At 40.4% G+C, this 25149-nt stretch overlaps 1 protein-coding gene across 1 annotated transcript in view; it reads right to left on the bottom strand.

Annotated features, from left to right (window-relative positions):
- Window positions 1-25149, bottom strand: part of Brip1 (BRCA1 interacting DNA helicase 1) — a 124562-nt gene that overhangs the window by 40398 nt on the left and 59015 nt on the right. The window contains 6 exon segments of the mRNA XM_075991226.1: window positions 993-1114; window positions 3311-3470; window positions 17849-18010; window positions 21440-21580; window positions 21690-21855; window positions 22257-22411. Coding sequence (XP_075847341.1) covers window positions 993-1114; window positions 3311-3470; window positions 17849-18010; window positions 21440-21580; window positions 21690-21855; window positions 22257-22411 — 906 coding nt within the window.

The following is a 25149-nucleotide window of genomic DNA, read 5'->3' as shown; positions in this document are numbered from 1 at the left end:
CAAAACAAACCAACTTATCATAAAGTGGGGTTCCCCCTTTCCTTTTATAAACTGCCATGGGCCTATGGGCTACAGCTGTCTCCTCTATAACCAGAGGCAATCCTTTGTCCCTTTGGGGCAAATATCCTTCTCCCCATACCCTTGTTCCTTTTTTCCCTCAAGCTCTGTCTCCCTCCTGTCTTTGCCTCTTTTTCCTTGCCCTTTGTCCCTCTGGTGCAAATACATCTCCTTTGTGCTGAGAACTTGTCCCATCCTTTCACCAAACAACACGAGACTCGTTCAGGACAGCGAGGGATCAGTTAGTGACCTCCACTATTCTCACTTCCTGTCTGAGTGGCTTTCTTCCTACAGTACAGACCACTGAGGTTCAAGCTCAATGCGGCAGTCCTACTGAACTCAAGTGGAAGAGACTAGAAGGAATTTGGAATGGCTAAAGCCAGGCGATCGATACAACAGGGCACTAGAGAGCTAGATAAAAAAGAAAGGACTCTGGAATCCCCAGGGGGACCTGTGAGTATCTTGCTAAGAGCTTTAATGATGCACAAATTGTGCGCCTCAATAGCCCTGTTCCTGACTCAGAAGATTCTGTTTGCTTTTATTTGTTTGGTTTTTCGAGACAGGCTTTGGAGCATGCCCTGGAACTAGCTCTAGTAGACCAGGCTGGCCTCGAACTCACAGAGATCCCCCTGCCTCTGCCTCCTGAGTGCTGGGATTAAAGGCATGCGCCACCATCGCCCTATGACTCAGAAGATTCTGATAGAGGCCAGAAGAAAGTGGCTGTGCGTTCATCAAGTTCACAAGTGATACTGATGCTCCTGGTCAGAGGCTTCACTTTCAAAGTCACTTTTATTGAACAAAACAATACGCTAAAAATGGGATTTCCTCCTAAAACACTCTCATTCACTCAGATCCCCCAGAGGATTCAGGAAAACCATACAGGGAACTCTACATTAAGCACACGGACGGAGCGCCTCAAGGCTTTTATGACTTACCTGAAGATCTTTCACATTTGGGAAAGGAATTCCTACTGTTATGACGGCACGGGCATTATCATCTGAGAAATCCAGACCCTCGCTCACTTTGCCGCGACAAACCGCAATGAGAAGGGCTCCATCTTAAGCAATAGGAATTAAACATTTTTAAAAACATACCCAAAATTCTCAGAAATTGCTTATTCTTGTCATAAGTATTTTCAGTAAATTTAAAGCAACATGGGATTGCTTTATGAGACACAGTTTTTAAATCTCATTGTCTTTAACTAAATAAGAAAACAAAATTAGATAGAAATGGCAGCAAATCAATTTACAAACCGTGTGTTTTTAAAGATACTTATAGCCAGTCGTGGTGGCGCCTATCTTTAATCCTGGCACTCGGGACACAGAGGCAGGCAGATCTCTGTGAACAACACAAAGCAAGTTCCAGGACAGTCAGGGTTGTTATACTGAGAAACCACATCTAGGAAAACCAAAATAAAATAAAATAAAATAAAAGGGCTGGAGAGATGGCTCAGAGGTTAAGAACATTGCCTGCCCTTCCAAAGGTCTGAGTTCAATTCCCAGCAACCACATGGTGGCTCACAACCATCTGTAATGAGGTCTGGTGCCCTCTTCTGGCCTGCAGAGATACACACAGACAGAATATTGTATACATAATAAATAAATAAATATTAAAAAAATGTTCTCTAAAATAAAATAAAGTATGCTCAGAAGCTCAGAAGCAGAAGCAAATTAACTGAATAAGCATTAAATAAAGAAACTGAAATCCAATCACTACTTTTACCAGTATGAATGCAGCCCCCTCTTTGTAGCAATCCTCATGTAGCAGCCTCTAGGATGCTGTGTCTGGAGTTTTTGCTTGTTTCTGGTTTGTTCTGAGATGGTACTCAGTACGTAAGCCATACTGGTCTTGAACTCTCCTTCCCCTATCCCTTTGCTCCCCAAGAACTGAGATTCTCACTCTCTTATACTTGTCTCATAATCTTGTCTTTAAGATGTATTTACATTTGTTGTTCTTGTAGAGAACTCAGGCTGTTTCTAACCATCACATGGTACCGCAAGCTGCCTGGAACCACTGTTCCAGAGGACTTGGTGCTCTGGTGCAGGAGAATTGTCTGTATTCTGTCATTCATGTTTTAAATAAATGCTGATTGGCCAGGCAGAAAGTATAGGTGAGTCAACCAGACAGGAAGTAGAGGCAGGGCAATAAAAACAGGAGACTTCTGAGAAGGAGGAAGCCCATTGTTCCCAAGTCCTGCCCAGATCACCAAAGAAGCAGGATGTGACCTGCCCTGCTGAAAAAGGTACTAAGCCATGTGGCTAACACAGATAAGGATAATGGGTTAATATAAGTTATAAGAGCTAATACAAAACCTGAGCTAATGGGCCAAATCAGTTTATATCGAATGTAGACTCCCTGTGTGATTCTCTCTGGGACTAAATGGCTGGGGGACCCGCAGGACAGAAACCCCAAAAAGCAGGCCCTCATGTTACAGAATGGCGCCCAACCAAATGTTACAATGCCCTCTTCTGACCTCCTTGGGCACTGTGTACACATGTGATGTACACACATATACTCAGGTCCATATGCATAAGATTATAAAATATATCTTTAAAAACTTATTAACAACTATGTGACAGTACCTTCATTGTTGCATTGTTCCTAAATTACTGCTATGATCACTCATCAAACTCTCAAATGTGGAAACTGAGTCCTCAGTTACTTTCTGTTGTTTGAGACAGGATCTGAATGCAGGCTGGCCTGCACATACCACTCTCCTTCCCTGACTTCTTCTGAGTGCTGAGATGACAGTCAAACACCACACTACTCTTGGTGTTTTTAAGAACCTAAGTTTAATTCTGGAGGCAGAGCTAGGTGGATCTCTGAGAGCTTGAGGCCAGCCTGGTCTACAGAGTGAGACCCTGTTTCAAACAGCACGAACAAAACAAAGCTAAAACAAACAACAACAAAACCCTTTAAGCTTATGTTATTTGGTAAGCTATAAGCACCAACTACATTACCTGTGTAAAACCCACAGACCTTACTTGGTCAGTGAGGAAGATATTTATACCTACCCTACCTTCCTTCTTGCACAAAATATTTCAGGTAGTAGAAGGTAAAAGGTGGCTTAATATCTGAATATATATGTTCTTTTTATTTAACCTACTTTCTATTTACCAAAGACTATAAAATATAATTTTCCCAAGTACAATTCACTTAAAAAGACAATATAAAATGACAATTTAACAGCACCAAATTCTACTTGCTTTATAGTTTAAAAAGCCTTTTCCCTGACCATAAAATTTCCTATTACCTTTTTCTCCTTTGAACTTGATGGCATCATAGTACACCTGCAGCAATTCATCAAAATCAGTTTTTTCTCCTCTTTGGGGTTCTGCAATGACCGTCTTCACTGACTCCAAACTATGCCATAAGCCAGTGGAAACCCAACGTTCTCTTAACTTCTCTAATAGCTAAAAGGAGATGGAGAAAATTTATTCTGCCGTCTAGTTGAACAAAGACTTTTATTTGTAAATTACAAATACTAGAATAAAAAAATCAAATTTTAACCTGTATCACAATGAACACACATTCTAATAATGTATTATTAGATTAAAAATAAGAGACAGTGAAAAGCCCTACCTTAAAACAATCTTAAAAACACGGACGAGAGCAGAATACAATAAAATGTACGCATCAAAGCAAGATGAACACTTGGAAATACATCAACAGCTTGAATATATATCATTTGAATAATCTAAACATAGAGTTAGGCATTATTTTCAATATGGTAGAAAATTAAATACAGCAAATGAAAACAAGCAAAAATGAATACGGAACTAAGGAAATAAAAAAAAAACAATGGTCAGTTGTAGAGGCAATACTTCAAAGTGAATTGTTTTAACCATGTTTGAATGTCATGAGCTCTACTGCACTGTGGACTAGTTATCACAATGTCACTAGGTACCAAAAAACCAATTGACATTCTCTAACAAACAAAACCTCATTTATTTTCTTAAGGCAATTTATTGTTCTTAGAAATAAAATTTAAAAGAACATAAACCAAATTTTCTATTACTGCTATTTACTCAATGATTAGGGTTGATCAATAACTTAATCTCCCCCATAACATTATATTAAGAGTCATTGGACTGTCATTACTGAAAGTATTTTCTATTTGAAATGCCTCATGAATTGGTTGCTAGAATTTAATTTTTTTAATATGCACTGTTTAGAAGTAAAAGTTAGGAGTTAAAGACAGTACGAAAACCTTCTTGACAAATTCAGAACAACAGTGTGTAGGGAGGGGTCAAGATGGGTTTTTATTTGGTGGAAAAAGATTGATGTTTTAAAAAAAAAATCAATGAAGTATAAAACAACATTAAATTACTTAAATTTCTCTACAGAATAGCTATGTAGAATTGGATAAAAGTACCATCTCTAGAGTAAAGAAAACCAAATGAAATGTCCTACAAGTTTCCATAATTGTTGATACTTAAAGGAATTTAATACAATGATATATCATTTTCCTTGAATTTGAAAACAAATATAATATTTAATCATTGATTTCTTGACTTAGAGATAACAACAAATACCAAACTTCAGGTTATAAATGCTCTAAGGTCTTGACCAAACTCATTCTACTCAAGCAATACATGTATACATGATGTGTGCTTAGATTAGAAGAGGTCTACCAGAAAAAAAAAAGCTTAAGAAATAACAAAGCAACTTAGTGAGACTGTGTCTCAAAATAAAAAGTAAGAAAAGGGCTGGGTATAAGGCTCAGAGGTGGAGTGTTTGTCTGCCGTGTTCCAAGATTTAATGTCCAACCTCTCATACCACAAAACAAAACAGGAGAGTGGTGTTAAAACTTGTCTGAAAAATAAGGCGCTGAGCTTACTCATATACCTGAGTTTATTGATTCCATGTGATTTTTAAACAAAAATGTCAGCATAACATAATTATATGACTAAGATTGTAATTCAGACAGTAGGCGAGAGAAAATAGAACCAGAGCACTCCAAACATAGATCTCATCTTCCCAGTTTGCACTAAAACCTTATTGTTAGTGAGAAGTTTATCAGGAGGCAGAGGCAGGTGGATCTCTATGAGTTGGAGGCCAGTCTGGTCTACAAAGCTAGTTCCAGGATAGGCTCCAAAGCTAAGGAAAAAAAAAAGTCTTGAAAAACAAAACAAAACCAAAAAAGGGAAAGTTTATAACTTGAACACACTCTTTACCTTCTACAGAAATCAATCTTGAGCTGGTGAGATGGCAGAGAGGGTAAAAGTGCTTCCTGTGCAAGCCTGAACTCACTGACTCTCAGTTGTCCTCTGATCTCCTACACGTACTGTGGGATATGCGTGGACGTATCACAAACACATATCACATTAAACACACACACAATAACACACATGCATGTGCACATCACATCACAAACACAGCATGTGCTACACACCATACTCACGCAGCATATGACACGTTACAGAGCATAACACACATATATCACACAGAGAATAATACACACACAACAAAAGATATGCACGCACAACACACGGCACGTGCAAACACTGCATAAAATAAAAAGGAAATCAATGTTGCCCAAGTACTGTGGCACTAACATGTAGACAGAGGTATTAGGTTTCAAAGTTTAAGATCAGCCTGGGCTACAGTAAGAGTTTATCTTAAAAAGAAAACAGTACTCAAAGTTGCTTTAATTAAACACGAAGAACTCCTTTAAACTCTCAAAACACAACTAAGGAGTTATTACACTATCTTTTGTTTTCCAGGGAAAAAATGAGGCAAGAAAAGAGAAAAAAGACTGTAGAGAGCCAGAAATTGAGAAAATAGTTGTAGATGGAACTTTCTGTCCTGTCTGGTCCCACAGCTGTTCAGTCCCAAAGAAACACACAGAGGCTTATATTAATTGTAAACTATTTGGCCTATTAGCTCAGGTTTATTATTAACTAGCTCTTACGACTTAAATTAACCCATAATTCTTGTCTATGTTTAGCCACGCAGCTCGGTACCATTCCTCATCTTGCTTCCTGTATGTCTGGCTGGTGACTGATTTTCTGTCTTTCCTTTTCCCAGAATCTCCCTAGTCTGGTTGCCAAGCCTATACTTCCTGCCTGGCTACTGGCCAATCAGTGTTTTATTAAACCAATACGAGTGACAAATCTTACAGTGCACAAGAGCATTATCCTACAGCAAAGAGTGTTACCATCTTCCTTATCAGTTCTTTGGACTTAAGGTTATAAACAGGATTAAACTGAAAGACTGGAAAAAGATACTCCTAATAAGTGGTAAGCATTCACACAATCCACACTGAACTAAACAGGCAAGTCAAAAACTATCACAGAGACAAAAGAAAGACATTCTGTAAAGATAACAGGCCAATTTGCCAACAACATGCAACTAGCACACATTTATACAAGCCTACTTAAGAACACCCAAGTATTTCAAGTGAAAATTCAGAACACACAATGACATTGTAATAGTAGGAGATTGAAATACCTAAGCTTCAACAAATCGATAAGATATTCAGACAGAAGATCAATAAGGAAATCTTAACAACCCCACAATCTGGAAGTCTTAAGAGGCATACATAGAACATTCTACAGAACAGTAGCAGAATGCTAATTCTTCTGAAATGTATATATCCATTATGTATTAGGTCACAAAACAAATCTTCATAAATTTATCAAGAATCAGAAAGATGGCTCAGCAGACACAGGCACTGATGACTTGGATTCCATCCCTAGGATCCACGTGGCAGAGGGAAAAGACTGGTTCCACAAAGTTATCCTTGGACCTTCACTCAGTCACATATGAACACACACACACACACACACACACACACACACAAATACACATAAAATTAACAAGATTGAAAAAGAATCACATCTTTTCCAACCACAACAAAACGAGACTAGAATTCAATAGAAAACTAAGGACTTTAGAAAGACACAGAAATTAAACAATATACTTCTGACCAGTGACCATGAGTTAAAAGAAGAAATTAAAAAAGAAGTTATGAATTATATTGAAGTCAACAGAAATTAAATACAACATACCAAAAGTAAGGAGCACAACAAAAGGGTATTAAGGAAGAAGTGTATATAGGTGAAGCAAATGCTTACATTAAAGAAAAAAAGATTTCTGAAATCCCAGAGCTGGGTGGTTGAGGTAGGAGGATAGCAAGTTCAATGTCTGCCTAGGCTACAAGTGAGACTGTCTCAACAAGTTTAAAAGTGCTTTACTCAGTAGAAGGACACTAACCTAGGACGCCCAAAGCTCTATGTTTGATAGACTGCACTACAGAGCAAAGTTGGTAAAAGAAAACAAAGGTTAGAACAGAAATAAAAGAGAGGAAAATGCTGAGTAACTGAACAAAATGAGAGTTGGCTTATAAAAAGATCACCAATACTGATGAACTGACTAGGGAAAAAGATACATAAGAAATATTTTAAAACCATATAAGCAAATAAGAATCCAAAAGGATGAATTACAAAACTAAACATGCTGAGTAAAAGAGTAAATAATAGTTCACTTTAGCTGAAAACAGAGTCCTAGTTAAGAAAAAACTATTGGGGCAGCCAGAAGCCACCCAAGTACCCACCCTGGGCAGCAGGTGCCACTAAGATGAGGTGGGAAAAGAACATGGTGGGGAGACCGGAGAGAACAAGAAGCGGAGTGGCTCTTGCACTGTGGAGAGAGTTGGCGCTGGAGATGCTACAGCGGGAGGAACAGGCAGATATGACAGCCTGCACTGCTACCTGAGGCTGCTAGCTAGGGCCATGTCTGGGTCTGTGGCCCTTGTTATCACCAAAGGTCTCTCAGATGTCCACAGTCTGGGCTGCCAACTGAACCCATGTTGATATCCAAGCTGGCCCTGCCCTTGCTGGCCACAGAAAAGCCAGTCACTATGGGACAGGGGCAGGGGGCTCTGAGACCTGGCTCACCTACTCAGGTACCACCCAGGGTTTTGAGTTGTCCCACCCCAACATCTATCCCATCTATGAGCTAAGGGGCCTGTCCTGCCGAACCATAGTCGCAGGATCCCCATGACAAAGGACAGCAGCAAGATATCTGAGATGCAGGAAGCGTTCAGTACCAGTGGTGTAGCAGAGACAGAAAGAATGAACATTTGCAAATAAAGCTATTGGGGCAAAAGGATATACTGGGTGACACACAATAGCTTCCAATGTCACCACAATGAATGAATGTGATGGAGGGCGGGGAAGACAGAGTGGAGGGAAACAAGAATGGCAGCTGGCGGTGCAACAGTTATGATTGGAAGGAGAGAAGGCAGAAAAGGTCATTGCCCAGAGGGTCGGCAAGATGGTTTGCTTTGGTTTTGTTTTTTTTTGTTTTGTTTTGTTTGTTTTTTAATTTAAATTTAAAATTTTTATTTTCTTTTGGGGGAGAGGTTACAAAGGTGGAGGGCAGCTATGGAAGGACTGGGAAATGAGAGAGGTTGGGGTGCATGGTGTGAAATTCCCAAAGAATTAATTTAAAAAATTATGTTTAAAAAATAAATTAAAAAACTATCAAATTTTACATGATTGCACTCAGGTGCCATGGCATCCATGCAGAAGTCACATGAGTTGGTCCTCTCCTTACACCATGTGTGTTCCAAGGATTCAGGATTGGAGGCAAGCACCTTTATTTGCTGAGCTATTTCACTAGCCACTATATCCCCATTTTAAAATCCTGGGGCTGGAGAGATAGCACAGTGGTTAAGAGCACTAGCTGCTCTTCTTAGAAAACCCAGGTTCAATTCCCAGGACCCACAAGGCAACTCATAGCCATCTGCAACTCCAGTTCCAAGGGATCTGACTCCCTTTTCTGGTCTAAGGACACTAGGCATGCAGGTAGTGCATGCATTTCTGTGCACACGCACACACACAGGCAAAATATCCATATACATAAAAATAACTCTCAAAAAAGAAAAGAAACATTTCCAATAAGGAAACTTACCTTCCTTTTCTTTCTTCTCTTTTTAAAACTTATTTTACATGCATTGGTGTGAAGGTGTGAGATCCCCTGGAACTGGAGTTACAGACAGTGGCGAGCTGCCACGTGGGTGGTGGGAATTAAACCCGGGTCTTCTAAAAAGAGTGACCAGTGCTCCTAACTGCCCAGCCATCTCTCTAGCCCCAAAACCTACCTTCTTATTATCACTGAGAATTTAAGCCATTAGCAAATCCAGCCAGAATTAGCTTCCAATGATACCTAGACTTTAAACATTTCTCATCAGCTCTGCTGCTCCCATGTTCCTAAGTCACTAATCACCTGCCACCCTGCTTCACTCGACTTTGTTAAAGTGTTGTCTTGTTCTTCCAACGTTTTCTGAAGTCCCCCCTTTTTGCCCACATAGCATCCAGTACAGTCCGTCAAAAACTAAGGCTAGGGATGTGCATGTGGCTCAGTTGTCAGGATGCTTGTCTCGCATGCACAAAGCCATGGATTCTATCTCCAGCAAAGCATAAACCAAAACCAGTGGTATACACATGTAATACTCAGGAGAGAGAGACACAGAAAGATCTGAGGCTCATCCTTAGCTACACAACAGTTCATAGCCAGCCTGGGATATATGAGACTGCTTCAAACAACACCGAAGCTTAAGTCAAAGCCTCCAAAGGCCTCCTATTGCACTTAGACTCTATCCCAAAGCCGTACTGCTCTGTGGTCTTCCCTGGCCCCTTCTCTGACCTCCAGTCCTCTCTTCATCTCACACACTGCTATAGGCACACCAGCCTTTCCTACTACAAGGTTTTCCACCTGAACATTCCCCTGCTATCAAAACTGTTCTCTTCCTTCCCTCCCTCCTTGACTTTTATTCAATATCACTTACTCAAACAAACTTTCCTAAATCATCATGTCAGGATGATAAACCATCTCTTATATCCCCAGAATTCTTTTTCCCCTTCTCAAACTGTATCAGACCCCTTGAGCTGCTATAACAAAATGCCACAGACTAAGTGACTGAACAACAGAAATGGATTTTTCACAGTCCTAGAGAGGGAAAAGGATTCTCTTCCTGCCATATAGATGGCCTCCTTTTGTAGTGAGCCGGACAGGATCGCCATTACAAGATGGCGCCGACATCCTGTCTTGTTGGAAATAAACAACTCCATATTTGGCTATGCCTTTGAGAGCTGCGCGTCCCCCGCTTCCCGCATGCTCGGTGGATGAGGATCCTTGAGCCTATCCCGATGCGGTCTGGTGTCAGCTGTTGGTGGCAGCCAATCACAGGGCAACCGTGTGCCAATTCCCTATTTAAGGAGCTGCCTAAGTGCTCTCCATCCCTTCACTTCCTGCTGTCTCTCCCCTTAGCTCCCTGTCCCTTCGCTTCCTGCTGTCTCTCCCCTTAGCTCCCTGTCCCTTCGCCTCATGCTGTCTCTCCTCTTCGCTCCCTGCCCTTCCCTCCCTCTCCCTCGTTTCCTGCCCCCTCCTTTCCTGCTCTCCATCAATCAAGGGCACTCCAGTAAAGCGTGTTCTGAATGGAATCCTGATGTGGTGGTCGTTCTTCCTCTCCGGTCGAGAGGTCCGTCACATCCTTTACTCCATGTCCTCACCTGGCCTTTTGCCTGTGCCCATGCAGAGGAGAGCAACAGGCTCTCTAGTGCCTTTTGGTGCAAAGACACAAATGCTATGAGACCAGGTCCCATCCTCAAGGTCTTCGTATAACCTTAAGTACATCCTTAGAGGTTTGCCCCATCTTCAAATGTAACCAGGCTGGAGGTTATAGCTGCCACATGGGCTTGTTAGCACACACACATCAAGTAATAACATTATCTAACATCCTTATCTTTTTATACCCAGTTTAACTTCAACTTCTCATCCCTGGAAATGTCAGGAAAGCAATTAACTTTCTTTTATGTTTAGTTCTTTGGTGATTGTCTAATACTAGAATACATCACATGTAGAAAATGCTCAATAAATACAATAAATATGTTAGATGAACTTAATAATCAACAAAGTTCAAACCAATGGCCAATCAAGGAAGATAAAGAATGGCAAAAACAAAACCAAAACAAAACAAACAAAAATCTCATAACTACAAAACCTGGGGCCAAAGTCTTCTACGAAAGATTATTCAGTGATAGTAAGATGACAAGAGACGGAGGGGAGAAGTGAGACATTAGAGGACACGAACGCAGACTGGGGGTTTGCTGGTGAGGTCCGTTGGCCTTCTCCCTTCTCTTTACTCCATCCCCCTTTTCCCAGCTTCTTCTCCCCCAGCCCTCGGCTCTCCTTCTCCTTTTCTGCTCCCACTGCAGGAGACCCTCAAAGGGCATGTGTGCACAGCTTGTTTCCCTCTTGTCCGGAGTGACTGGATGCACAACTCGGTTGCTACGGTCTCTTAAATATCACAGCTAGGTACCTAGCATCAAACAGCTTAAAGGAAAGTACTTGGACACAGACCTGCCTCTGTTTTTCAGGGTTACTACATGAGAAAAAACACAAGTATTTCTAAGCTATTTTTATAGGTCATAAAAAGTAAATGCTCGTCATATTCGGAGGCTAGCTGACACATAGTGACAGGGATGATTTAGTTTAGCAATTGCTGTCCACATTACTTGGATTCATTAGCCTTAGAGGCAGGTTTTTGAAAAAGTCACATCTCACAAATTAAAAGAATACTTTGGAATGCCTGTGTCTTATCTGGATATTGTCATTTCACTTTTTCAAGCTTCTTAAAACCAGTATGTCACCAGGGAGGCAATAAGCCAGAATCCTGCATTTGTCCGATGTCCGTAGCTTTTACAGACCAGATGTTCAGTACATTAATAACGCACTAACCCAGAGTCTCTTTTTGAAACTTTAGAAAGTGCAAATTGCATTAAGACCTCTCTGCCCTCATTACTGGTATTGTTACAATCCTAGCCCTTTGGAAAATGGTTTTTGGCATGTGTTTCTCTTCATAATTTTGCCATTTACTCACTTTAATAGCCACTACTCAAGTCCTAGTGTATTTAATAGTCCTGCCTAAATAGACTATCTCCTATAATCCTATTCACATAATTTGCTTCGTAGGTAAAATGTAATCATATTTTTCCATCTGAAGATGATTCTTTGCTATTCATTTCATGAGGTATTAATATTTGAGAAATATATTCTTTCATCCAGGTGATAGATATCTGTGAGTGGTAGGTTAGAAATAAGAGTATTTTTAAATATTAGTAAAAATGAAATATTAGTAGTTTTTCTAAATAACATGTTTAGTTAACGTAAGATGAGCATAGCCTTAGTTTTTAGTATTCAAATATAAACTATAAAAAGACCTAAAACAGTAATTTCTACTCAAGTGGTTACATTTGACTTAGCACTCTGACTTCAACATCTCAGGGTTAAACTTGATGAATACTCGCGCAGTCAGAAGTACACTTGGAGAAAGAATCTGGGTAGATACCACCCTGAAGTGAATACAAGGTTCCCTGCAGTTTTGGCAACCTGAACAGAAACAAAAGATCCTGAAATTCTCTGAAAAAAAGAGTATTCTTCTTACTAATGGGTTAAAAGCCCAAAGAGTCTGAAGATGTCAGAGCTGCACTACTGAGAACAACCAATTTTATACGCACAGATACACAGGAAAGCACAATAGTTACAATGTGAACGTAAAAACCAAACAGTACTTAAGAAGTAATTCACATAGTTCAAGGGACAATCTAGTTAATTAAAATTTCTTCAAAAGAAACTAGGAACTTATAGCTATTTATGCTTGGAAGAAATGTCTAACTTTGAAAAATGGATTCCGAACTTTTGTTGACTTACCAACACTGATGAACAGGAGATTCGTTAATGCATGGATTAACCATATAATTAAAAATGTATATATTTGACCATTCTTGCTATTTTAAGAAGTGATGGCTTAGCAAACGTTGGATGAAATCTGGATGTATAAATTTATTCACACAAAAATCAACTGTGTGTTTGATTCTGTGAGATTAAGTACAATCCCCTCCCAAATCAACTGTATTTCTAAACTCCTGTAAAAAGACAAGAACTAATGTTAACTAGAATGTGATGGCAGAGCTACATTGTGAGAACCAACACAGACTACGGGCTGAGAAAAACAAAGAAGCAAGAAGCAAATACTGCAATGTTTCCTACGTTACCACTGTCAGATACCGCTAGGTTTAATCTGCTGCACACCCGAACTACACAAGCTGTAGGGACAATACGTGGGGAAAGCTTCATTTACAATGTAGAAGATTGTAACAAAAATACTGACAACATGTGACAGGAAACAGGTGAGGAAGCATCGAAGCATCACACCAACACAGAGACTCACAGACCACAAAACCCATCAGCAAGAGAAAAAACAAAGTTTCTACAAAATAACCAGAACAAATAGGAAAATGACAGCAGCTGGTCCTAACCTACTGTGAGGGTAGAACATACATGTCTCCCAAGGGCTCAGAGGCTGAAGGCCTGGTAGGCAGCATGTAAGGCGGCATGGCTTATCTAGAAGAAGTAGGTCACTCCTTTACAACCTTGAAGAGCATGCTGGGGCCCTGAGACCTTATTTTCCTTGTGCCCGGTTTCTAGATGCCATGAGGTGAGTTTTCTACCAAGTGCTTCTACCACGAGGCCTTGCCGCAGGCCTAAGAGCAGTCTGGTAGAGTGGCCACAGACTAAAACCTCTGAAAGCATGAGCTTTTCCCTCTGTAAAACACTTCCTCTCAGGTATTTCATCACAATGATAGAAAGCTAACACAAGTACCAATAATTACCATGAATACAAAGAATCCAACTATATAGCAAAAAGTCATAGAGAATAAATACACAAAATACATATCCTAGGGCTCAGTATGATGGTGCATGCCTTTAATCCAACATTCAGAAGGAAGAGACAGGCAGCTCTCTTTGGGTTCAAAGTCCTGGTTTTGTTTTTTGTTTTTTTGGTTTTTTTGTTTTTTTAAAAGAAGCTAAAAGGAAAAACCTCCAACTATATGCTCCATAGAAGAGAATTACCCCCCCTTAAAGGACATATAAAAATAAGGAAGGCATGCAAAAAGATCCCCTCCTTCCAAGGCTCAGGGATCATTGCAGAAGAAGGGGCAGAAAGAATGCAAACACCAGATACAGTGGATGAATACAGGGAAACAGTATCCTCTGGATACACAGGGCGGCTATACATATGAACACCACTAACAAAACAAAAACCCTAAAAAGTAAGTTAAAAAAATTAAAGTTGCAGGATATAAAATCAACATGCAGAAATCTGTAGTATGGGCTGAAAGGGATGTAGAGGCAGAGTTTGCCTGCCTAACATGTGCAAAGTCCTGGGTTCTATTCTAATACAATGAAAAGAAAAACATCTGTGATGTTTCCATATGCTAACAGTGATCTATAAAAACAGAAGGAAGGAAACAATAAAGAAACTTTTTACTGATCAGAGGGCCAACTTGTAGATTTGAGAGGAAAAAGTTGCATCCACTAAGGGCTTAATAATCAAAATATATTCCCAATACCAACAAAATAAAAGCAGAAAGAGGGAAGAAGGAGGAAGAAAAGGAAATGAGAGGGGAAAATTTAAAATGAGGGGAATAAAAAGAATTTGAGAAAGAGAGGGAAAAGAGGCAAAAAGAAATCAAGCAAACAACTGGAGGCCACCAAGAGAGACCCAGCTGGGATACACAACCTTCAGAGAAGGAAATTGGGGAGATGGGAGATGAGGGTCATGGGATCAAGGTGAGGGACCTAGGTCCCAGTTCCTGCTTCAGAGTCCTGGCTGACAGTCTGGGTCTCTAGCGGGCTCAGAACTCAGCCTGGGGACTGGGCGGGCATACAACTAGGACTTCTGTCAGTAGGTGGGATGTATCAGTGAGGTTCCCAGCAGCCTGGGTGAGAAGTGCCAAGAACAAAGGATCAATCTTCAAAGCCCCGAGGCTACCCCTTAACCAAGCTATTTTAATTATTTACCAAAATGTGGTTTGTGTTCACCAACTATTTTCCAGTGACCACAGGAAAGAACACAAGTATGCCAATGTCTGTGGTTAGGTAGCAGATAAGTTGAACAACTACTACGCCTAACCTCTAATCGCACAAGCACCTTACCACAACCCTAAGGTCTTAACACCATAAAGACTTCTACTTAACACAGAAGCGGTGTTCTACCTACAGAAATGTCAAACATCTAAATAATAATAATAAAACTTGGGTGTAGCAATTTGTCTTTTAGATTAGCTTAAAAATGGCATTGTAAATTTCTCAACATAAAAACTTAATGCTAATAGTTGGGCAGTGGTGGCCTTTAATTCCAGTCACTCGGGAGGTGGAGGGACAGGCAGGTGGATCTCTATGTGATCTCTGTGAGTACGAAGCCAGCCTGGTCTACAGAGCTAGTTCCAGGACAGCCTCCAAAGTTACAGAGAAACCCTGTTTAAAAAAACAGAAAACAAACAAACCAAAACAAAAAACCTTAATGCTAAATAGTAACACATATAAAAACTCTTAATAGAGACTGAACAGAAAAACTTCATTTTATTCTTTACTTAACATCAGTGGTAAATGAGGAGAGGTCTGAAAACTGGTGCCCTCTCCTGGCCTCCTTGGGCACCAGGAATACAGGTGATACACAGATGCAGACAAAGCATTCAGAGACAAAATAAATCTAAAAAATGTTACTAAAATATACACAAGACAAAACAAAAAGGAAATCATTGTGTGTCAGAAGAAAGAATAAAGAAAGAAAGAAAGAAAGAAAGAAAGAAAGAAAGAAAGAAAGAAAGAAAGAAAGAAAGAACCAACCACCAATAATGAAACAAATAGCGAGGGAAAAGATAGAACCAAGGAAATGGAAATATGGCTGAAGTAACTGGGAATGGTGACACACACCTTTAATCCCAGCCTAAAGAGGCAGAGGCAGGCAGACAGATCTCTGGCAGTATGAGGTCAGCCTGGTCTACACAGTTCAAGACAGCCAAGGCTATACAGTGAGACCCTTTCTTCCCTAAAAACAAACAAAGGCAGAGCTCCTTTCTTAATTACTACTGCTCAATGCTTCTGTATAAACATAGTAAACTTTACAATCAAAATACATAGACAGAACTGGTTTAAACTACCATGGTCTATCCATCTGGTGATGACCAAAGATCCATGTTAGATCAAAAGACATAAAGACTGAAAGCCTTGGGGGGGGGGGATGCAGCTCATTGAAATAATGTTTGCCTAGCGTGCACAAAGCTCTGGGACTGTCCCCAGTGTAATGAAGAAGGGGCAGGAGGAGGAGAAAGTACTACGATTCCTTCTAGCCAGATGCATGAAGCAAAACAATGGGCAACAAAGGATGCTTAGATTCATTCTACTGACATGAAGAAGAATAAGTTGCCTGTAAGAATAAAAATAACATATAAACAGTACTCTCATATAAATAACATTTTTTAAGAAAATGTAAACATTTATTGAAACTGTCTTAGAGAAAACAAACACATAATCCCTAAGCCTGATCTCATGACTGCCGCCCTCCAAAGGTCCACTTGACACAATAGAGCCACCAACCACACAGTTGTTCTTAGAGAGTTCAAACCAGCTTTTCTCCCCGCTACCCCAACCCCACTCATCTCTGGCCAGTTTCTTCACCTCTTTACCGATCATTTTTTAATGCAAGAGTGATCTTATGTCTTTGGTTTTTTTTTCCCCTTTCATTTTGAATGCCTGGTGATGTGGGAGTGACTTCTTTCTAATCTGTTGCTTTCACTGGTTAATTAATAAAGAAACAGCCTAGGCCCATTTGATAGGCCAACCCTTAGGTGGGTGGAGTAAACAGAACAGAATGCTGGGAGAAAGAAGCTGAGTCTCAGGAGTCGCCATGATTCTCCCATTCCAGACAGACGCAGGTTAAGATCTTTCTTGGTAAGCCAGCTCATGGTGCTACACAGAATATTAAAAATGGGTTAGATCAATATGTAAGAGCTAGCCAATAAGAGTCTGGAACTAATGGGCCAGGCAGTGTTCAAAAGAATACAGTTTCCATGTAATTATTTTGGGTAAAGCTAGCTGGGTGGCGGGAAGTGACTCGCCGTCCTTCTACAGCCTGGGTGGAGGTGAACCAGAGGAAAAAATACAAGGTTAAGAGACACAGGAGCGCACCTGTGACATCTGGGTGGTTCTGAGCCATAACTGGTGCTAAGGATTAACCAAGGGCCTCTGAGGCAATATATTAAAACTCATTCCTGATTGGTTCATGCAAAACCAGCACTCAGGGACCTAAGCAGGAGGAGTGTCAAGGGTTTAAGATCAACCTGAGCTATGGAGAACGTCTCTCAAAAAACAATGATATCTTTGGATCACAAACATTATTCGTGTACCATTTTCCTAGTATTTTAGAAAATGATTTAATTTTGACAGCATTAGAGTCCACTTGGAGTCAACGCAACTCACACACCAAGTCAATGCAGAAAACAAAAAATTATTTTTGCTACTGATTGGTCTGAGTCGCAGGACAGACTCGGGAGCTGAACTGCGAGTCCCAAGCCAGAATGTTACAACACTTTTATAGAGGAAAACCCCAACAACATCTAAGCCAAGTTACAGTTGCATTTTTCTATCAGCCAGGATTCAGGGATAGGGTTCTGAGGAACACTGATCTATGTGGTAATAAATAACATTTTATAGCTACAAAAAAAAAAAAAACCTCTTATCTTTCCTAGTGAGACTTTTAAGTGAAGCAGTAATAAAACAAAAAGGCAACAATTGTCACAAATAAAATAACATGATACTGGAAGAATAGTAATTATTTCTCACTCTAGAAATTTATTGTGGTAATCCCACATCTCTTTTAGAGGCAAATAAATTAATTAATTAAATAAAAACCAACAAATAGTAAACAATTCCTTACCTTGTAAGATGGCAAAAAGCACAAAATTCCTTGGCTCACAGTCTGGCACACAGATAACAAAAGCATTCCCACTTCGTCCTGGAACTCAAATGTTTCGGTATGCTGGAAGGTAGCACAGAGATTCCGGCCCTTGGGGCCTGAGCCAACAGTACCAACCCAAACCTAGAAAGGAATATTTTAGTATTAGCGTTATGCCTAAATAAAGCAGAAAAATTAATATTTAGTTCGCAGTGATTTCAGGAAAAGATGACCAAACAAACTTAACAGAAATTTACTTGAACCTGGAAGCCTTTAATACTTTTAATTAATTGAATACAATTAGGCTGGTACCTATCTAAAATCCTAACTCTTGAATACCATTGTAATCCTCAGAGTAACTGCAAAGATACGACCATCAGCAACTCCAGTTCCAGGGGATCCCACACCCTCTTCCGTCCTCTGCAGGCACATGGCATACTTACACATCCAGGCAAACACTCGCACACATAAACTTTAAAAGAAAAGTACAAGTATGGTTAATCCTGGTTATCTCTTGGCTGGATCTGGAACTAACTAAACAGAAGCCGCTGGGCCCTCCTGTGAAGGACTTGCTTGGCCAGATTATTTGAAGCAGGACGACCCATCCTTACTGTGAATGGCAACGTCTGGTGGCAGCCTTCGCTCTTCTAGCAAGTTCATCTATCCTGTTGCTGTGCCCTTCCTTCACTGATATTAGTCACATTCTCCAGGGTTCTAATGTAGAACTAAACAGCAGCTCTCCAGGAACCGAGGCCTTCGGCTCCGGACTGGGACTACTGAGATGTCCAGTCGTGGATGTGTGAACTGCCAGATTCGCAGCCTCTCGGTGTGAGACAACTATTGGCAGACTACCTGGACCACCCCTGTGAGTCAATCTGCACTCCCCCCTTTAAAAATAGTCATTTTTAGCAATTAATACAGACTGTGGTACCAGGAGTAGGTTTAGAGAAACAGGATTTCAGGATGAATTTCTCTAGTGGGTTGGTGGTATGTGAGGCTGGCTAACCAACTCACTGAAGCCTACAGTTACCACAGGCTCGGCTGGTTGCATGGAAAGCACCGACGTCCATCTATAGTAAGGACATCATCTATAGTAAGATGGTGTGGACTATCTATTTTTTATTTTTTTTGGAGTTTTTGAGACAGGGTTTCTCCGTAGCTTTTGGTTCCTGTCCTGGAACTAGCTCTTGTAGACCAGGCTGGCCTCGAACTCACAGAGATCCGCCTGCCTCTGCCTCCCAAGTGCTGGGATTAAAGGTGTGCGCCACCACGGTGTGCATTATCTAAAGACCTTACTGGGGTACACATGACTGATCTCCTGACTTACCTCCTGTGAGGAACAAGGAATGTAGTGACTCTACACATAAGACTTTTGACAATTTGTAGAAAAATAAAGAAAACAATGCTGGCTGGTTACTTCGAGCATCTCTGGATAAAGTGACAGGAGAAGAATGAGCCTGGTGATAAAATTAAATTAACTGGTTCCAGATGTGCATAAACAATTGAAAAGTTTCTAAGTGTGACTGGAGGAGAATCTTTTCCCTCTCAACCACAGAGCTTGTTGTCAAAATCAAACCCAAGTCCTCATTAGATTGGCACATGTAACAAAACAAATGTATGGCCAGTCTGGAAGGCCGTCGGCAGTTAACGTGAGAGAGCTGGCTGGAAAAGAGTAAGTAAGCTCCTCTAACTTGGGTTAGACCCTACCAATGCTGAAGACACTGCACCCTCACATTCAGGTGGGTTTATTTTGCCTGAGGAAATGCAGAGAATGCATCCCTATTCCTACCCTCTCCATAGACAGTATGTTCTTCTCTCTCTCTACTGACATCTATACACACATATAAAGGAAGAAAGGAAGGAGAAGCTAACATAACTAAATGTTAACAATTGATGAATATAGTGAAAGGATATAAAATAATATTATTATTTCAACGTTTCTTAAATTTATAATTTTAAGAAACATTTACTTTTACTATTTTTCATTTCATGTGTGTTTGTGTGCAGGTGCCAAGGAGGCCAGGGAATCAGATCCCCCTGGAGCTGGAGTTACAAGTACCTGTGAACCACCCAGAGCAGTGCTGGGAACTAAATCTGGGTCCTCTGCAAGAGCAAGAAGTACTTTTAAGTGTTGATCTATCTCTCTAGCCTTGGAATTTATATTTTTTTTCTAAAGAAAAAGTGAAGAAAATCAATGGACAGATAGCTATACAATGATGCTTCCTGCAGCACAGGAAGAAATTTGATACATGCTGCCCCAGATGAATGCTGAGGACTTCAGCTACAGTACTGACAACTCTTCAAGCTGTTATGCTGAGTACAGGAAAAAAAAAAGCCAATCACAGAAAGACAAGCACCTTGGGATTGCACTTACAAGAGTTATCCAGATAGAGCAGTAAAAGCCACAGAAACAGAAGGAGAATGTTAGGGGCTGGTGAAGAAGGACAAATGAAAAAGTTCTTGAGATTAACTGTGCCAGCAAATGGATATATGTAATATTAAGCTGTGCACTTAAAAATGGTAAATTGGTAATTTTTATTCCACATGGATATTTTAAATCATAATTGAGATTGAAAGGTAGTTTCCAAGCTGACAGACAATATGGAAACACTGTTTAGTTATGCCATATGCATTATTATGATTCCAGTGAAACTCCAGGTTAAATGGACTTTGTACATTAGAGTGAAAACATAATTAATTATAGAATAGCAATCTTATGAAAAATTACACTGAATTTGCTGACCTGCATTCACTTCTGCTTCTAAACGGGGCAGCAGGAAATGTGGAGTCTGTACCCCCACCGCACTACTGCTAAAAGCGATGCTTCGCAACGGGCTCACGCTGGCATTTTGGGAAGCAAATTCCTAGTTACACAGACATGCAGAATTATCAGTCCCAACCACTAAATGTCAGGAGTTTTCAGACACTAAAAGTGCCCCCACAAGTAAACCTAGAGTAGATAGAGTTTTACAAAGAATTAGAACCATGTTAGGTACATAGGTGATGTTAAGTTAGTAGCTAACTATTTCAAGTTACTTCATAAAAAGAAACAGAGCCAGAAGTGCTGACTCGTACCTACAGGTTCAGCACTTGAGAGGTAGTGGCAAGAAGATTGGGAGTTCAGAGTCACCCTTGACTATACAGCACAAAACAAAACAAAAAGGTGATGGAGAGATGGCTCACTGAGTAAGAACGTGTACGGCTCTTACAGAAGGCCTTGGTTCTCATAACCCACGTCACCTGCTTCACAAATGCTTGCACTTCAAGTTCTAGGGATGCCTCTTCTGGCCCACGCTGGCATCTGCATGAGCCCAGCACAAATAAGCTAATGAAGGTATACCGGGGAATTTTTAGTAGTCATTGAGTCCAAAGAGTCACAGCTGCCAGAGCAGCATCGGTACTCGGTGCGCTGGTAAGCAGTTGACAAGATTACCTTTTATTCTAAAACTAAAATGTTAATTTCCTATCAGAGTTTGCTTATTAGAATTGATGGCGTCCTTTAAGTTACTTATATGGAATTACACTCAGGTAAAAAGACTGAGAGCTTCAACAAAATAAAGCAAAGCAGCTCACCTGTGAGTTACTGATGACATGGTTAGCCTCTAGCTGGATGTTAAATGTAACACCAAGCTCGGATGAAAATGATTTTAGAGGTGACAGTGTTCCTGATGTTAGGACAATGGTTCGTACTTTGTTATTAATATCTGAAAAGGCCTACAAGGAAACACGGAACAAATGAGGTCATCTTTTGAAAAAGCCAAACAGTCATTTAATTGTTGGTTCTGGTCAAGATGAGTTTGCACTTAGGGCAGAGTGAGCTTACCACAGCTGGATTTAAGCACCAAAAGTTTAAAACATTAACTCCAATTTTCTGTCGTGAATGTTTCTTATTTTTTGGTAGAGCCAAGACTCCATTTTTATCAAAAACAGCAATCTGATTTGTCCAGGAGTAAGTTTGCTGAATAGCAATTTTATAATCATCTGCAAATCTAAATGCAAAGACAATGCTAACTGAATGACACATTCTAAAACAATGACCACATTACATAACACCACACCTGATACTCGCAAAACTCAACATCCTGACACGCCTTCCCAAAGAAACCACAGTCACCCTCGCTAGTTAATAAATGAAATTTTGAAAGATCAACCTGATGAATGCCATTTTTAACTCAGGAGAATCTTAAATGTTACAGTCGTCTAAATGTATAGATTGTTCTTACTGACACAGATTCGGAGCAATTGAAATGAGTCTTTTTCCCACTAATGAAAATAAATATTAAATCAGTAAATAAGTGGGTTTAATGAACTATTCTTCGACTTTTGGTCCTCCAGTCCTAAGTTTAAGAATCTTCATTTTAAGTGTAATTTGGGTCTTGTCTGTCAGTACCTGCTATTTTCTCTCAAGAGGTAGTCCAGCACCATGAAGAGCCCTTTGAGCATTATCTGAGTTGAAGCACTAATAATAGGTATGTGTACTGCTTCTTCTTTACCGTGGACCGATGTCACTTTTTCTTCTTTTTGAAGAACAGTTGAAAAATGTCTCTGGAAGAAATTACCATGTTATTCATGAAGGGGTAGAAAGGGCGACCGAAGGAAAATCCTTTGCAAAGTACAAATACAAGCCGAAATGAAGCAGGTACCCATGACTGCAAAAATGCAGGTCATTTTGCACTTCTACTTTTGCCTCTTTACTTGTCACAGTAGCTAGGATGAAACTCTCGGGCTTCGTGCATACCAGACATTCACCCAATAACTGACCTACAACCTGAAACCAGCAATGGAGTTTGGATTTCCATGTTAGCAAACACTCCTCTGACCAAAGGCACTTTAATAATAGGATGCTTCAGTAAAGACACTTAGGAGGATAACTTCTTCAGCTGGTGTGCTATTTAGTACTTTTCAAAAGCAATGAACTAAACTAAAAAAAAATCCAATTAACTTTTAATAGAGTTTATGTTTCTCTGAATGCCTGAATTATATATGTGAGAGCTCAGGTAATGAGACTATCACGTGATAAACAAATTTTATTAATATCTAGTTTTGTTCCTGTTGTTTTGGTGAATGAATTCAGGAATACTAGGAAGAGCCAGGCGTGGTGTTGCACACCTTTAATCCCAGCATTTGGGAGGCAGAAGTGTTATGCCCAAATTACTAATCATGTAATTACTAATCATGTAATTTCCAATGCAAATTACACGAGGGTCTTTGTTTTAGAAACCCAAGGCTGGAACACCACTTACCAGCACCCCAGAGAGGTGGGTGAGGAAAGGGTGGCAGGGAGCCTGGGGAGGAGAGAACTTTTAAAGGGGAAGTACCGTAATCAGGGGAATTCATGTCCTGTCATCTAGGGATTGGATAAGGAGGGCATAGGGTAAGGTAGTTTCTGAAACCACTGGTCAGTTTTTGGGCGCTAAAACCCTAACAGCCATTAATAACTGACAATGTATCTTCAAGGGTAGGATGCCTCTTAGGAATATCTGGACCTTGTTAAGTTTTACGGCCCTATGCCGGGCAGTGGTGGCGCACGCCTTTAATCCCAGCACTCGGGAGGCAGAGGCAGGCGGATCTCTGTGAGTTCGAGACCAGCCTGGTCTACAGAGCTAGTTCCAGGACAGGCTCCAAAGCCACAGAGAAACCCTGTCTCGAAAAACCCAAAAAAAAAAAAAAAAAAAAAGTTTTACGGCCCTGCTCTCTAGCTCCTTAACTGGCTATTTTCAGGGTATCCGCTCAAATTCCGCTATCACAGCACATTTCTGGAGCTGAGATCAGGCCCCTGATCATTATATGACTTAAGATGAAGCCCCTTCTCTAAAACAGAGTTTGCAAAGTCAGGTCTTCATAGAAGCAGGCAGATCTCTGTGAGTTCAAGGCCAGCCTGGTCTTGATCCAGGACAGCCAGGGCTGTTCCACAGAGAAACCCTGTCTTGAAAAACAACAACAACAACAAAAAACAAACAAAAAAATTAGGCAGGGACTCTACTGAGACATACCTCAGGCCTGAGAAGCAAAATTTAAATAATTTAAGGAAACAGTAAAATAAGAAAATAAAAATCCAAGAACAAATGCCTTGAAGAGTAAGCACAGGTGACTATCAGCTAGTTCACTCCTGCCCCAAGAAAAAAAATCCCTCAGTCTACAAATCTTCCCGGGAGAAAAAGTAAGAATACGGTTATGAATAATGGAATGAAGGAAATATAAAATAAAGCACACACACACTGGATGTGGCAGCACATGCTTGCACTCATACCACTGGGATGAAGCGAGGGCTCAGGGCCATCACTGGGCATCTAGCAAGCTCAAGGCCAGATTATGTTGCTTAAGTAAGACCTTGTCTCCACAAGAGAAAAACAAAATATACAATATTATTTAGTCTTATTTAAAAACAAAAGGGCCACGGCTGGAAGGATGGCTCAGCAGTTAACACCGGCTGCTCCTCTGGAGGACCGAGGTTCAGTTCCCAGCACTCATGGCAGCTCACAGTTGTCTGTAACTTTGGGTCCAGATGGACACGATGCCTTCTTCTCACCCCCGAGGCACCAGGCATGCACATGATGCACACACACACACACACACACACACACACACACTCTCTCTCATTACAAAAACAACAAAAAATAAACCTTTCCACATCCCTCTCCTGGGTTTAGTCTATTAAACACAGACCTTACCCTACATCAAAAAAATAGAATATTGTTAAGATATCAGTTTCTGCTCAAATTGACTTATAGACTCAATGCAATCAGAGACAAAACCCCAGTGAGTTCGTGGACAGTGGTAAACTAATTCTAAAATTTATATGGACAGGCAAGAATTCTAGAACAGCCTACACAATATTGGAGAGGGACAGAGAGCTGGCACTATCCTCCTTCATACAAAGACAATGTCGTATTTGCAGATACTGGGGCACAACAGAAACCCTAGAAATAACCCTCAAGGATACAACCAACTATCTCCAGCCAAGAAAGAGAGATAACCGAGGAGAAGGGAACCCCTTCCATATGTAGTCACGGACGGACTAACTGCAGTTCACACTAACTAGACAGACCTTACAGGTTCCACAAAAATAAATAAAAAAATCACCCAAAGTAAACTGAAAAACATAAAACTTCCAAAAAACAGGAGCAAATCTAGATGACTGTGGAGTTTGTGTTGAGTTTTTAGATATAAAACCCAACACATAGCTCATGAGAGGGAAATAAAAGGAAAGATAAGCGTCATTAAAATTAAAATCTTCTGCTCTGTGTAAGTTGCTGTCAATGAGATGAAAAAGCAAGTCACAG

The sequence above is a fragment of the Microtus pennsylvanicus genome, chromosome 11, assembly GCF_037038515.1.
Source record: "Microtus pennsylvanicus isolate mMicPen1 chromosome 11, mMicPen1.hap1, whole genome shotgun sequence".
Lineage (NCBI taxonomy): Eukaryota > Metazoa > Chordata > Mammalia > Rodentia > Cricetidae > Microtus > Microtus pennsylvanicus.
The sequence above is the reverse complement of the archived record's forward strand: the minus strand, read 5'-3'. Positions and strand labels throughout refer to the sequence as shown.